The following is a 16747-nucleotide window of genomic DNA, read 5'->3' as shown; positions in this document are numbered from 1 at the left end:
GGTTGAATATCCAACAACTCACTTCCCCCCATTGTCATCGTCTGTATGTGTCACCACTGCTAGAGAATCAACACTCTCAACCCCACCCTGTAAGCCATCTTCACAACCCTCACAACCCCCTGTATCTTGCTCAATCTCCACAAACCTCGATACAAACCTAGAATATTTGTCCCCTTCTGAACCCTTACACAGATGCGGTGACCTCGTCTCTCCCAAGCCAAACAATCCCATCCCGATAGCTACATCTCTCGGACTCAATACTCTCCTAATCACTGCACCCCTGAACCGCCCCATTACCCATTCTGGCACCCTCAACACTGTCCTCACCCACAAGAACAAAAGAATTAAAAACCAACTGAAACTCACCATCAATATGAGTCTTAGCTCCATCGGAAAACTGGACCTCGGCGTTCTGTGCCACGGATCCCTTGTTTACTTCCGCTTCACAACGCCTTGCGCAAATGGTCTCTGGAGACCCAGACAGTCAAGGCCCTTCGCTGGCCATCCTTGTGACCCTAGAGACACTATCGACGCCCTTTGGTTCGAACCTAGTCTTCTCCAATGTCGCCTCCTTTTGCACAATTGTAACACCTCTGCCCATACCCTATATTGGCAGCCTCTGGTTCAGAAACAGCCTTCGCCGTCATTGTCTTAGGGTGGCCTCTTTGCTGATGAAGTATTTGGGTCTTTCTTTGGAAGCTTCTATAAGGCTAAATCTATATGGGATGGTATCATTGAAAAAATAGAACATCGGTTGGCTGGTTGGAAGAGGCTTTATTTATTTTTTGATAAGTTTTCGGAAAAAAGAACGAGAATAAAGATGTGGGTCGCAACCAGGCCCCCAAATATTTTTCTAAAAACACTCTTTTCAATTTGCCTACTTATTTTTTGTCCTTATTCCCCATTCCTGTAAGCGTGGCTAACCATATTGAGAAACTTCATAGGGACGTTTTGTGGGGTGGAGTTGGTGACGAGTTTAAGTTCCATTTAGTTAGTTGGTCAAAGATTTATTCTCCAATGTGTTCCTGTGGTTTGGGGGTAAAAAATCATATTCAATTTAATTGCACTGTTATGGGGAAATGGTTATGGCGTTACCCTATGGAAAGGGAGGCTTTGTGGAGATCGGTAGTGGAAACTAAATTTGATAGCGTGAGAGGGGATTTTGGCGTTCCAAGGAGGTAGTGGGCCCCTTTAGAGTATGTGTAGAAATATATTAGGAAGGGGTGAGACGTTTTTTTTAGGTTTGTTAGATATGAGGTGAGAGATGAGTCCAAGATCAGGTTTTAGCATGATGTGTGGTGTGGGGACGAACCCTTGAGAGCAACTTTTTTGGAATTGTTTAGTATTGAGAGTTGTAAGGATAAAATCATTTACTAGACAAGTGCATGATTGGAAGGTGAATTTGGTCACTTCATTCTTTGATCTTTTGTACTATATTAGGTTAAGACAAGGCGGTGAGGATAAAATCTGAAGATATTTTTATAATGCGCTGTCCAGTCTTGCTAGCTCCTCATTTCCTTGGAAGTGCATGTGGAGAGTTAAGACTCCTTCGAGAGTAGCGTTCTTTGTGTGGACGGAGGCACTAGGGAGGATCTTAACTTTGGATAACCTTAGGAAGAGGAACATTGTTGTAGTGGATTGGTGTTGTATGTATGTACAAGAGGAGTGGGGAGACCATAGATCATTTTCTTCTTCATTGTGGAGGGGCGAGAGAATTATAGGTTTTGATCTTCTGTCTTTTTGGTGTAGAGTGGGTAATGCCTAGAAGAGCGATAGAGTTGTTGGCTAGTTGGAGAAGTCAGGTTAGGTGGGAAGTTGTAACATTTTAGAATCTTGGAGGATGACACCATTGTGTTTAAGGTGGTGCATTTGGAGAGAGTGGAACGTAAGATTTGAAGATTGTGAGATTTCGGTTGTAGATCTAAAGACCATTATGTTCAAGGCTAAATGCTTAGATGGCGGTGTACAATAGTTCTCACTTTTCTAGTCTTTTTGAAGTTTTGGATTTATGTTCTTTTTCTTCCTTTTAGGGGGTCTCTCTTGTATATTTCATATATATTCGGGTTGTGTCACTTTGCATTTTCAATGAGATTGAATTACTTATTATAATTATTATTATTAATTTTTTTTTTTTTTTTTCCGCCTAATGTGCACTAGGGTGGGGGTTTGAACATTGGTCCAGCTTCTCAATTGGTGGTTGTTAAGAGGTTCACATGCAAAATAGAGGGAAAATAGAAGGAGGCTATTTCTCACATAGCCTCTCTCCCCTCATACTATATATATATATATATTGTAAAATTGAATACAAAGACCAAAATACCCATGTTAGTTATTAACCCTAATAAACTCTTCTAACACTCCCCTTCAAGTTGAAGCATATATATATATATATATATATGCTCTGATAATCCTAGCTTGAGAATCCAATCTCCTGGAGAAAATGTTGTAACCACGTCAACTAACTGGTAGTTTGAGACATTGCTCTATATTCTGCTTCAGAATTGGATCGTGCCACTACTGTTGTTTCTTACTTTTCCAAGTGACTAGATTACTGCCTAAGAATGTACAATATCCTGTAGTAGATCGTCTAAGGGAGAACTTGCCCAATCTGCATCAGTAAATCCTTCTACTTGAAGGTGTTTATTCGGTATAAACAATATCCCAAGGCCAGGAGCTCCTTTCAAATATCGAATAATACGAGTAACAGCTTCGCAATGTGAAATCCTAGCTGCCTCCAAGATTTGACTAACAACACCAACTGCATAAGAGATGTTTCAACTTTTCAACTAAACGACGATACCTACCAGGATCTTCAAATAATTCCCCTTCATCCTTTTGTAATTCTAATTAGGATCCACTGGACTGTCAATAGGATAAGCACCCAGAAGACCTGTCTTTTCTAACAAATCAAGCACATATTTTCTCTAAGATAAATTGATACCTGTTCAAGATCTAGCAACTTCAATCCCCAGAAAATATCTTAGTTTTCCCAAATCTTTTGGATGAAACTTCTGTTATAAAAACAGTTCAATCGAGCAAAGCCTCTTGAATCATCATCGGTAATTACAATGTCAGCTACATATACCACAAGGAGAATGTAACCTGCACTAGTATGTAAGTGAAATACTGAATGATTTGTCTGGCCTCGCTGAAGACCAAACTCCAAACCCACCTCAGAGAATTTTCCAAACCATGCCCACAATGATTGCTTTAGCCCATACAAAGCCTTTCTTAACTTACATACACGACCCTGATACTCCCCCTCAGCAAGAAACCCAAGTGGTTGCTCCATATAAACTTCTTCATGTAAGTCCTCATCTAAAAATGCATTTTTGATATCCAATTGAAACAAGGGCCAATCAAGATTAGCAGCCAAAGAAATAAGAATAAAAACAGAAGAAATTTTGGCAACTGGAGAAAATGGCTCATCATAATTAATGCCATATGTCTGGGTATAACCCTTAGCAACCAAACAACCAAACAAGCTTTCAACCGTTCAACTGAACCATCAAGATTAAACTGAACAGTGTATACCCATTTGCAACCAACCGTCTTTTTAGTAGGCGGTAAGGGAACAAGCTCCCACGTCCCATTATGATGCAGGCCTTCATTTCCAATTCCATAGCTTGTGATGTGGGCCTGGGTTTGGGATCGTGTGATGGGTTTGTGGATGGGTAAAGCTGCAGGATTTGATTTCCTGAGTTTCCCTATGGTGGAAGGTGAAAGATGGTGAATGGATAATGAGGTATTCGAGGTAACTCTGCCTCCCAATTTCAACTACAAGAGTTGTGTTTTTTGATAAATTTCAGCATGTATTCTTCTTATTCAGAATCACTACTTATAGAATACAATATCAATACTGTTTTTGGCTATTGCCTTATTTTTTAGGAATCCTTCCCTTATTTCTCTCCCTAAAAATCCTGCTATCAATCCCTTAATTATTGGAATACATAATTCCTTATTTGTAGGAATTTCCCTCCCACAAGTCGTGCTCCCCACGCACAGACTTGTGCCTTACTTCTTTCCTAAAATACATCAGCCGCCACTTGGATTAGGTTTAGAGTGTGCAACAGCTAGGGTTTCATCATGTTGCTGCACTCGTTTGGGCCTCCTAACATAGGTCCGTAACACTCCTCTGCCCTTAGTATGGCCCTTGTCCTCAAGGGCAAAGGTGGGAAAACGCAGCTGGAAGTCCGCGAGAGGTTCCCATGTGGCATCTGCAGGTGATAACTCCTTCCAATGCACTAACACTTCAGTACTGCCCTGCTGAACTCGTTGATCGAGAATGGCTTGAGGAGTCAGCCTGCTATCTTGAGAAAGAAGGGGAAGATCATCCTGAACTGGTACTCCAACACCCACCCATTTTTTAAGGACCGATTCATGAAAAACGTTATGAATTTTAGCCTTTGGAGGCAAGGCTAGTTGGTATGCCACAGGGCCTATTTTCTTGATGATTCTGTAGGGGCCATAGAACTTAGGAGCTAGTTTCTGGTGCTGCCTCTTCTGTACAGAATGCTGCCGGTACCCTTGGAGCCTCAAGTAAACCCATTCTCCCTCCGAAAAACTGCGTTCTGTATGATCTTTATCATAGACTTGCTTCATTTGATTCTGGGCTGCAAACAAGTGTTGACGTACCTCCTTAAGAACTTCATCTCGGGCCTTCAAGGTGTCCTCAACAGCGGTGGACTTGGTTGTTCTCGGAACATAAGGTAGCAAGGATGGCGGTGGTCGACTGTAAACGATATCGAAGGGTGTTCGCTTAGTAGCTGAGTGGAAGCTGGTGTTGTAGCACCCACGGCAGCCACTTGGCCCACAGTTTAGGTGAAGAACTGGCGAAGCATCGTAAGTACATTTCAATGGTGCGGTTCACCACCTCCGTTTGACCATCCGTTTGGGAGTGATAAGCGGAACTGAAATTGAATTTGGTCCCATGGAGGCGAAAGAGTTCCTTCCAAAAAATTCAGGTGAATACTGGGTCTCGATCACAAACAATTGAAGAGGGAATGCCATGTAAGCGGAAAATTACCTCAAAGAAGGTTTTTGCTACTTGGGCTGCTGTGTAAGGGTGCTTGAGAGGAGTAAAATGCCCATATTTGGAGAGGCGATCAACAACGACAAAGATAGTAGTTCTACCATACGAAGTGGGCAATCCATCTATGAAATCCATGGATATATCGGTCCAAACTTGCTCTGGAATGGACAGGGGCTGCAGCAGCCCGGCAGGCTTGGTGTTGTCAACCTTGTGGCGTTGGCAAGTATCACAATTTTTAATAAAATTGCGGAGTTGCTGCTTCATTTGCGACCAATAGAAAATTGACTTGAGACGTTTGAGTCCCTTTTGATACCCCTCGTGTGTGCTGTTATGGAACTCAGCAATGATGGTGGCTGTGATAGGTGAGGCAGAGTTGAGGTAGATCCGATTTTTGAAATAGATGAGGCCCCCTTGCAAACTCCAAGGACCTGTGATATTTCCCTGCTTGATCTTCTCTGTTAGGGCTATTAGGTCAGGATCTTGTTGGAGTTCCTGCTGAATGGGCATGATCCAGTGAGGAATTGGGGCAGATACAACCAAAAGAGTGCCTTCCATTTGCCGAGAAAGAGCGTCTGCTGCACGGTTCTCATAACCCTTCTTGTATTCAATGCTGAAGTCGTTCCCCATGAGCTTAAGCAGCCACTTCTACTGTGCCTCCGTGGCTATGGTTTGGTCCCATAAGAACTTAAGGCTGCGGTGGTCAGTTCGCACAACAAATCGGTGGCCTAGGAGGTATGGACGCCACTTACGGACAGCTGTGACCAAGGCAAGCATTTCCTTGTCGTAGGTAGAAAGAGCAAGGTTACGACCATGGAGAGCTTGACTGAAATACGCAATGGGCCGGTGTGATTGCATTAAGACTGCCCCTATGCCGAGGCCGGATGCATCACACTCTATTACAAATTGTTGAGAAAAGTCCGGTAGAGCTAACACCGGTGCCTCAGTCATGGCCTTCTTGAGCCGAAGGAAGGAGTCTTCCGCCTCTTTGTTCCACCCCCAGGCATCCTTTTTGAGGAGCTGCGTCAACGGTCGAGCAATGCTGCCATAATGTTCGATAAATTTACGGTAGTGACCCGTGAGGCCGAGAAAGCATCGAAGTGCCTTAAGGGAGTGGGTTTTTGGCCACGCCAACATTGTCTGAATTTTATCGGGGTCTACGGCCACACCCTCCCTGTTAATCACATGGCCCAAATACTTCACCCGCTGCTGCCCAAAACTGCATTTTTCTTTCCTTACATACAAGTGGTTAGCTCTCAAAAGCCCAAAAACAGCAGAGAGGTGTTGTAAGTGTTCTGTCCAATTCTTGCTATATATTAGGATGTCTTCAAAAAAGACAAGAACAAACTTACACAAGAGGCTGCTGAAAATGTCGTTCATCAATGATTGGAATGTTGAAGGGGCATTCGTGAGGCCAAATGGCATGACTAGAAACTCAAAGTGTCCATGATGCGTGCGAAAAGCCGTCTTTTCTATGTCTTGCTGCTGCATTCTTATTTGGTGATACCCGGAATGAAGGTCAAGTTTGGAGAAATACTTGGCCCCTTGTAGCTCATCCAGCAGCTCGTCTACCACAAGAATGGGGAACTTGTCTTTAATTGTAACTCGGTTAAGGGCTCGGTAATCTACACAGTCGCCACGTCCATCGTGCTTCTTGACCAGCAGCACAGGGGAGGAATAAGGGTTGGTACTAGGCCGAATTTCCCCTGTATTGAGTAATCCCACCACAATCCTTTCGATCTCATTCTTTTGGTAATGAGGGTACCTATAGGGTCGCACATTGACAGGAGGAGAACCCTGTATGAGGGGGATTCTGTGGTCATGTGGACGCGCAGGAGGAAGACCATGCGGTTCCTCAAAGAGCCCCTGGAATTCCTGCAACAGCTGCAGTAGGTCCGGGTTGTTAATGCTCGGACAGTGTTGCTCCACCCCCAACTCCACCGCCAGTAGTTGCAGTGAACTCGGAACTACGGCGAAGTTCCCTTTGCATTTTTGACCCGTCCAACACTCTGTTGCTGGGGCCGTTAATACCGGTCAGAGTTACCCTTCTTCCTTGCCATGTGAAACTCATGAGCAGGGAGGCAAAATCCCAAAGGATGGGACCCAATGTCTTGAGCCACTGTGCTCCGAGAACGGAATCATACCCCTGAAGATCAATGAGAAAAAACTCCAGTATAAAACAAGTACCTTCTAGGAAAACTGGTACAGCTGAACACTTCCCTTTGCTCAACAGCCTCTCCCCATTTGCCACTATTACTTCAAAAGCCGTGTGTTTGTCAGGCACCAACCCCAGTCTTTCTGCCAACCTTGTGTTAAGGAAATTATGCGTGCTTCCCGTATCTGCTAAGAGAACTATCCTTCCTGATGGTACCTAAGATACGCATGGTTTGAGGGTTGGGTACTCCGGAAATGGCGTGAAGGGAAATCTCCGGAATCTCAAATTCCTCCTCCTCCCCTGCTTCCTTGTTTTCTGTCGAGTCTGCAATTTCAGCTTCCCCCTCATAAATACCTTCAATAAGGAATAGCTTCTTACATCTATGGCCGGGGGAGAACTTATCATCGCAATTGAAACAAAGACCCCTTTCCCTTCGGTCTTTTAATTCTGCTAGGCTCAGTTTCTGGATCACTGGCGTCCGGTTCCGCATCAGATTGGCTGATGGTAAGGGTGGTACGCTCGGCTGGCCAGCACTCCTTCGTGGTTCGAAGAATTGGGGACTCCTTCGTTGAGACATCAACCGTCCTTCATACAGCCTGGCAAGCCCAACTGCCGCGGTAAGGCTGGTTGGCCGGGAAGCTTGAACCTCCGGCCTAATGCTCTCCTTGAGGCTGCTTATAAATCCCCCTACTTGTTGTGCGACCGAAAGTCTACCCGCCCTGCTCAACAAGCGTTCGTACTGCCCTTGGTATTCTCGCACCGTCCCGGTTTGGTGTAGTTTTGTAAGATCCCCAAAGAAATCTTCGAACTGGGTCGGTCCATACCTCACATGCAAGCCGTCCTTCAAATTTTCCCATGAGGCCGCTTCCTCTGTTTCCTTGAAGAGCTGGTACCAGAGTTGCGCTTCGCCCTCAAGGTGGTAAGCCGCCAGACTTACCCTGTCTTCTTCTGTAGTATTTTGAAATTCAAAAAACTGCTCTACGCGACACACCCAACTGGTTGGGTCTTCGGTGCCGTCATATTTGGGAAAATTCAGCTTTGCAACCTTCGGAAAGGAACTTCCAGATTCAGTCCAACTGGAATCCTTGCTCGCTCGGCCCCTGGATGAACTCGCCGCATTGGTCTGATCTTCCTCTTGATGACTCTGACTTTTGGAGAGCAATGCACCCAACATCTCCTCCATACATTTCTGGGTACCGAGCATCTTCTCCATCTCCTTCTGCATCCGATCGTCCATGGCTCCTATCTCCTTCTCCACTCGCTCAATCCTTTGCTCCATCTCTTCAGAACCGGGCTCTGATACCAAGTTGATGTGGGCCTGGGTTTGGGATCGTGTGATGGGTTTGTGGATGGGTAAAGCTGCAGGATTTGATTTCCTGAGTTTCCCTATGGTGGAAGGTGAAAGATGGTGAATGGATAATGAGGTATTCGAGGTACCTCTGCCTCCCAATTTCAACTACAAGAGTTGTGTTTTTTGATAAATTTCAGCATGTATTCTTCTTATTCAGAATCACTACTTATAGAATACAATATCAATACTGTTTTTGGCTATTGCCTTATTTTTTAGGAATCCTTCCCTTATTTCTCTCCCTAAAAATCCTGCTATCAATCCCTTAATTATTGGAATACATAATTCCTTATTTGTAGGAATTTCCCTCCCACAAGTCATGCTCCCCACGCACAGACTTGTGCCTTACTTCTTTCCTAAAATACATCAGCCGCCACTTGGATTAGGTTTAGAGTGTGCAATAGCTAGGGTTTCATCATGTTGCTGCACTCGTTTGGGCCTCCTAACATAGGTCCGTAACAGCTTGCCTCCAACCAGAGTCAAATAAGGCATCCTGCACTGTCTTTGGAATGGAAACAGAAGATAGATGGGAAATAAAGCAAGAAAGTGAAGGAGATAAAGAACTAGTGGAGACAAACTGGCTGACAGGATGCTGAGTAGTGCAAAAACATTTACCTTTCCGTAGGGCAATAGGTAGGGGGTTCGATGCAAGGGGAGACACTAGATCCAAAGACAAGGACGATGATGGCAGAGGTGCAGGAGCTAATGGGCGTGGCCGACGTGTATAAACCTGGAGTGGAGCAGGCGAGCATGGAGGCAACAAGACCGGAGGAGGAGAGGCAGACTCAGATACAGACGAAACAAGCAGTGGATAGACGCGACATTAGGCTCAAGAGAAGAGTCACCCAAAGTAGTATTAGGGAAATAGGGAACATACTCAACAAATGTGACATTGGCGCTAGTGAAGTAGCGGCGAAGAAGAGGACTATAACGACGATATTCTTTCTGAGTTGTGGAATAACCAAGGAAGACACATTTAGTAGCATGAGGGTCTAGCTTATCATAACCAGGACCTAGATTATGAACATAGCAAACACACCCAAAAAACCTTCAGTGGCAAGGAGAATGAGGGTGAAGACGACTATAATAGAGAATGAGAAGAGGCACCATCTAAGACCGAGGAGGGCATTCGATTAATGAGATAACAAGCAGTGAGAACAGCATCACTCCAAAATTGTTTGGGGACATGCATATGAAATAAGAGACAATGGGCAACTTCCAATAACTGACGATTCTTGCGTTCAGTTACACCACTTTGTTGTGGAGTGTGAGCATAGGAGGTTTGATGAATAATGCCTTTATCAGACAAATAAGAGGCAAAAGAATTAGATGTATATTCTCTAGCATATCAGAACACAAGATACGAATTTTCTGAGTAAATTGAGTCTTAATCATGTTGTAGAAGATTTGGAAAATAAAAAATAGCTCTGAACGTTTTTTCATTAAAAATAACCATGTCATATGAGAGAAATCATGCACAAAAGTAACAAAATAGTAAGAATTTATTGGACGCCATATTAATAGGACCCCATACATTAGAATGAATTAACTCAAAAGGACTCAAAAGCCTACGAACAACTCTTGACAGAAAAGAGTCACGGTGATGTTTACTGAGCTGACAAACTTCACAAGACACAAACAACTCATGATGAAGACTCGAGACTTTATGCTTCAACGTAGGGAGAGAAGGATGACCAAGACGACAATGCCACTTAAGAGCTGAGGTGGAGGACTGCAAAGCACGAGAGGAAGATGTAGGTGCGAGATCCAGACAATATAATCCACCGACTTAATGCCCCATACCAATCATCCTCCGCGTCTTGAGATCCTGAAAAATACACAAAGAAGGGTAAAAATTAACAGAACAATTAAGAGCTTTGGTAATTTTACTAATGGATAACAAATTAAAAGGAAAACTAGGAACATGGAGAATAGATAAAAACTCAATATCAGGACTCCGATGTGTATGGCCAAAGCCGACCACGTGGTAGAGGGAACCATTAGCAAGGGTTGCACTATGAGGTGTATCAATAGGATGATAATCAGAAAAGGGAAGCAGACGAACCTGTCATATGTTTATTGGCGCCAGAATCAATAATCCACGGGTTTCTAGTAGAGGATAAAAGACAGTGAGATGCAGTACCTGACTAAGCAAGAGTAGCAGTGAAAGAGGAAGAAGCCCGCTTATGAGATAAGAACTGAGCATACTCATCTTTGGGAATGGAGATCAGATCATGCTGTAGAATGGAGCCCGAACTAGCAGGTGGTCCAGATGGGACTGGAGAATCCTCTTAAAAAGAAACCTGATTAGTAGACCCAAATGGTGTGCTGTGTAAATCCCAAAAATAATCCACAAAATGATTACTACAACCACAATGAGTACATTTGCGAGGCCCATGACCTCCAGTTTGACCACCTCCTCGAAAATCACGACCACCACGAACACCGCAACCACCGCGACCACCACATCCCCCACGGAAACTACCGGAACCACTACGAGCAGCAACAAAAGCAGCATGATTACTGTTACGTTAAGAGCTCAAGTGAGAGCCATGATCAGAGAGAGTAGCATGTTGAATCCGAGAAAAAACCTCAGGAAGCGTTGGGTGGTCAGAACCACCCAAAATCTATGCACGAACAGACTCATACTTGGATTTCAAACCAAGAAGAAACTGAACCACATCCACATCTTGACGTTGCTTTTCCATTTTGTTCAGGTCGGTGGAGAGTGGCTGATACATGTCCCTTTCCTTACAGATGGTCACAACCTGGTTATAGTATTCATCCACAGTTTGAGCACCTTGCTCAAGCCCAAAATATTGTTTACACACTTCATACATCCAAGTCATATTCCCAGTACCAGAGTACATATGTTGAAGATGATCCTAAATATCTTTGGCAGTTGGAAGATAGAGACATCAGGATCCAATGTGAGACCCAATACTGTTCAACAGAAGACAGATAATTTGATTGTCCTCCTGGTCCCAAAGACTCGCAAAGCTAGAGTCCTTACCCTCTTTAGACTCATGAGGTTTCCCTTATAGCAGATGAGAATGCAGATCTTTCCCCCTCAAAAATACCTCTATGGAATGCGACCAATAAAACATAATTTTTTCCATTGAGTTTCACAGATGTCATAGGAGCAGTAGCCAGCGAAGCATAAGGGATTAAATCTGATTTAGTAGCCATAGTATGGTGGTAGGGCTGAACAAGGCCAAATAACTTTAATAGCTTGCCAACAACATAGGAATGGGCCAAAAACTCACATAAAACAGCCCCAAACCAAAGCAAAGTAGCCAACAAAGTGCAAAAAGAGACCAGATATGACGTAGCGGAAGACTAAGGTAATTAATCAAAGAACAGCGTCTTCGATTCTGCAAGGAGAAGCGTCTTCGTCTTCTACCCCAAAAGATAAAACAAGCCCGCAGGCTAAAAGAAAGATAAAACTCCGCAGAGTATTTGAGAGAGAATTCTCTGATTTTATAACAATTCAATTGATTCTTTTACATAATAAGCAAGCCTATTTATAAAAGAGAAATACTTGTAGAAAAAGTAAACCTATCCCTAGTAGTAAAAGTAAACCTTTCCTAATACCAATAGTAAACCTTATTCTAGTAGTAAAAGTAAAACTTATTCTAAAAGGAAAAGAAATACATAAAGCAAATCTAGTCCTAATGAGTAAAGGAAATAAAGTCTTAATTCTAAAAAGGAAATAAAATAAAATAAACTCTTGGTTTGAATATCAAGTCTTTCCTTTTGTACTTCCATTGCCTGCAAACAGGTAAACTTCTAATCAAATGGCTCTGCTTCAATATTATTTTTGGCAACTCTTCTATTTTCGTTTGCACCGAAAATATTATTAAATTCCGTCCTACATCAAGATACCTGCTGAACTGGCTGTAAAATAGCCTGAACATGAAGAATCGGACTGAACCGGCCTTGGAATGAACTGAACCGGCTTGTAAATGAACAGAAGTAACCAAAACCAACCTTTGATGGGACTGAACTGGTCGTGAAATAAACCGAACCGGAATGACTTGTCCAAAACGGGAACTCGGAGTGCGTTGGCTTACAGGAGGAACCCGAAACCAACTGGGTTTCATCTTCTCCAAAAAACCACCTGAAAGTCACCGACGACAACCAAACCAAGCCAGAGACACCCAGACTGTTCTGGAAACCACGCTAACGACGACGAAAAGGCCACATGGATCACACCCACGTGATAAACAACGGAACCCACGCAGTGAATAGACCCAAACACTACTACAATCGTCTCTGGCCACCTCAGACAGTACCAGACATCACAGAGAGAACCGACCAACCACAACACTCCACCACCAACGATGATGAAACCAATTCAAAACTCAGCCATGAGTACTTCTTCGCTTGCGGCACCAAACCTACCAACACTGATGGAGCCAACCATGGTGATGAAGGTGAGATCACACCACAATGACTGTGAGCTCAGTGCCATTACCATCCTACCACGGGCATTAAGCCCAGTACTGCAAGTTCCTTTGCTTAGCAGCAAGATGAAAGAAAAAAAAAAATAGGGAATGAAATACAAAAAGGGGAAAAATGAAAAAAAAAAAAAAACACAATATCAGGAAAATGTGTAAACTCTAGTCTCTGATACAATGTTAAGAGGTTTGCATGCAAAATAGGAGGCTATTTCTCACGTAGCCTCTTTCCCCTCGTACTACATATATATATATATACATATATTGTAAAATTGAATACAAAGACCAAAATACCCATGTAACATATTAACCCTAATAAACTCTTCTAACAGTGGTTTTTGATTGATTCAGAAAACAAACTTTGGTTTCAGCCAGAGTGCACCGGAAGTGGGTCTGAGGACCAGGTAGGTCCCAGCCCACGGGCATTCCACGTTGCAGTTTCAATTGATTGTCACATGTTCATCTTTGGTGGCCGATCTGGTAGCAAAAGGTTTGTGCACATGAAATACTTATGTGTTTTCTATCCACAATTTGGGTGTTTTTAGCTCTAAAATCACATAGACATGCTATTGATGATGTTGGATTTTCAGGTTGGGTGACTTTTGGGTCCTAGATACAGGTGAGCATCTTATTATATAAATGCTTCAAGTAACCATAGTGATGATGGATGCGCCGTAAAGTTGATATAGTAGGATTAGTGCTTGTTTGACCCCTCTTGACCTGTTGGGGTTTTATGGAACTTATGTTTGTTCCAGATATATGGCAATGGTCTGAGCTCACCAGTTTTGGTGACTTACCTTCCCCACGGGATTTTGCTGCCGCTTCAGCCATTGGAAACCAGAAAATTGTTATGTGAGTATCGAAAGTTCTGTGTCATTCTTCATCAAATTGCTAGAATAGGTTGTAGGGATTTGACTTATCAAAAATTAAAAAAGCGAATGTAGTGTTTTGTCCACTATCATATATTAAGCAAGATATAATTGAGTGCAGGTATGGCGGCTGGGATGGTAAAAGGTGGTTGTCAGATGTGTATGTCTTGGACACAAGTAACTTCTTTACTCTGGCTTTTCAGTTTTTGTTTTTTTTACTCTGTTATAGTTACTGAGAAAATGCTTTATTTTATTGGTGTGAGATTAGATTGTAAAGTGGTTTGCTTTGTGAACAGTATCACTTGAGTGGATGGAGCTGTCGGTGTCTGGATCATTGCCGCCACCTAGATGTGGCCATACAGCTGCTATGGTGGAGAAAAGATTGCTTGTCTATGGTGGCAGAGGTGACATACCATACTGTCCCATCACAAATGGATTAGGTTTTATAACTGCATCGTTATGAAAAGTTAAATCTATGATAAAACTAAAATGAATTAGTTCTTTTTTTTTTTTTTTTTTTTTTTTAATATTGTGTAAAATTTGTGTTCAAAAGTTACCATATTTTATTTCTAAGCAGTTCTGTTTATCAACTTTTCCATGCCGGATACTTTTCACAAATGTGTTATTAAGGGTGTCTATATGGTGAATCATGAATATAGTAAAGAATGGTCAAATTAGTTAAATTTTGATTTTGGGTGCTGTAATCTCTCTCTCTCTCTCTCTCTCTCTCTCTCTCTCTCTCTTTGATGAGTACTGTCAGCTCTATATTCGCATAGCTGATAATTGTAATTTATTTACTTGCTTGCTTGCTTATCCCAACAAAAAAAAGTAATTTATTTACTTGTGTTCATTTAAGATGGTTTTTGCTGACGCGATTGCTTTTTCTTGACTTCAATAGGAGGTGGTGGGCCGATTATGGGTGATTTTTGGGCCTTGAAGGGTCTTATTGAAGAAGGTTGATAGTTCCTTCCCATTTTCTCTTTTCCTTTTCCTTCCCTTCTGTTGTTTTCATCTTTAGTAATTCATTCGAAACGTTTCATCAAGTAAATGGATTCTAGTGGTGTTGTGGCATGTGTGATGCAGGACAAGATCTGAGGAAAAAACTGTTCATGTGGTACTGTAGTGGTGCTCCTCACGCAGCAGTGTATCAGCCTAGTTTATTTTAGGTTTATTTAGGGGTATCTGAATATCTTTTTGTTCAGTTTTATTATTGACGATTAGAATTAGTCTAAATCAACGGTCATAATTAGTTGATCCTAGGTTTTGTCTTCATTTAAATAGAAGGTTACGAAATTATTGTGATAGCTTGACTTTTATGATCAATAATATTGCCTTTGGCTTTTCTAGCTGATTCAAGAACTCTAGGGCTTTGCTTATAAGCACCCTAAAGAGGTATTTTCTTTGTTTCCCTCCAAGGAACTTAGACTTTGATGGGAAATCCAAGTATATCCTTATCTTATTGTGCTCTCCATTGCATCAATGTGTCATATAGCTCTGGTTTGCATTGTACTTGGCAAATATCTTTTTTCTGCAGATTAATTGTTTCACTATGGTTGTATATGTCATTGTTCTTAATAAATTATTCTGCAAGTTCCAGGTTCAAGTGTATAATATCATATAGTTTTTCTTTTAAAAAACATGTAGACATTTTCATTGCTTGTGCAGACACATGCTAAAAGTTTGTGTTGTTCTAATTTCCAGAATCTCTTGCTACTCATTTATAATTGAAGCAGTATAGAGAATCTCAAAACAATCTGGTTGTGTTTAGATGTCCCTTTGAAGTTTGAACTTAAATTGAATGGCTTGCCCTGAGAAGGTTCTACAAAATCAGGATCTATGGTGAATGAACTCTCAATATAAGTCCTGTTAGAAATATATATGTAATAGGAGGAAGTAACTTCTTCATTTAGATGATATATCTATTCCTAATAATGAAATGTTTAGCAGTGGAGGAGTTAGTGTTTGATATACCAGGAATTGTTTATCCTATTTTTAATTTGATTCTTATTGCTTATTTTCCATCAAAGATAATTTTTTTTTTTTGGTTACTTGAATTTGTCTCAAGTTGATTTAAGATCTATCATGAGTAGTAACTCAGGAATTTTGTTAAAAGGAAATTCTTAGTCTTAGAAGCTTCCATGTAAATTCACTTCCGGAGTGGGAGGATGACCTATCATGAAAAGTGCTGCAACTAAGGTACAAATCCATTATTTTGAATGCAATGATCACCAAGGATTGCAGCTATCATGACATAATGATATGGTATCATGAGTTCCTCAAAGCAATGTCATATAGAGCTTGATCTATGATTTATCATTCATGGACATTGATAAGATGCTTCCATTTAGCAGCACCTTAGGATGGCATAGCCTTAAAGTTAAGGGCGAGGTTCAAACAAGGAAAGGCTTACGGTGGATACCTAGGCACCCAGAGACGAGGAAGGGCGTAGTAAGCGACGAAATGCTGCGGGGAGTTGAAAATAAGCGTAGATCTGGAGATTCTCGAATAGGTCAACCTCTCAAACTTTTGTTGAATCCATGGGTAGGCAAGAGACAACCTGGCGAACTGAAACATCTTAGTACCTAGAGGAAAAGAAAGCAAAAGTGATTCCCTTAATAGTGGCGAGCGAAATGGGAGCAGCCTAAACCGTGAAAATGGGGTTGTGGGAGAGCAATACAAGCATCGTGCTGCTAGGCGAAGCGGTGAAGTGCCGAACCCTAGATGGCTAGAGTCCAGTAGCCGAAAGCATCACTAGCTTATGCTCTGACTCGAGTAGCATGGGGCACGTGGAATTCCATGTGAATTAGCAAGGACCACCTTGCAAGGCTAAATACTCCTGGGTGACCGATAGTGAAGTAGTACCGTGAGGGAATGGTGAAAAGAACA

At 42.2% G+C, this 16747-nt stretch overlaps 1 protein-coding gene across 2 annotated transcripts in view; it reads left to right on the top strand.

The window, feature by feature from the left end:
- The window catches only part of LOC133879364 (protein GLUTELIN PRECURSOR ACCUMULATION 3), a 38539-nt gene that overhangs the window by 12666 nt on the left and 9126 nt on the right, over positions 1 to 16747 (top strand). For both annotated transcript variants that reach the window (XM_062317906.1, XM_062317905.1), the window contains exons 3-8: positions 13344 to 13482; positions 13583 to 13611; positions 13748 to 13844; positions 13983 to 14038; positions 14158 to 14265; positions 14760 to 14816. In XM_062317906.1, coding sequence (XP_062173890.1) covers positions 13344 to 13482; positions 13583 to 13611; positions 13748 to 13844; positions 13983 to 14038; positions 14158 to 14265; positions 14760 to 14816 — 486 coding nt within the window. The remainder of the gene's footprint in view (positions 1 to 13343; positions 13483 to 13582; positions 13612 to 13747; positions 13845 to 13982; positions 14039 to 14157; positions 14266 to 14759; positions 14817 to 16747) is intronic.

The sequence above is a fragment of the Alnus glutinosa genome, chromosome 10 (assembly GCF_958979055.1).
Source record: "Alnus glutinosa chromosome 10, dhAlnGlut1.1, whole genome shotgun sequence".
NCBI lineage: Eukaryota > Viridiplantae > Streptophyta > Magnoliopsida > Fagales > Betulaceae > Alnus > Alnus glutinosa.
The sequence above is the reverse complement of the archived record's forward strand: the minus strand, read 5'-3'. Positions and strand labels throughout refer to the sequence as shown.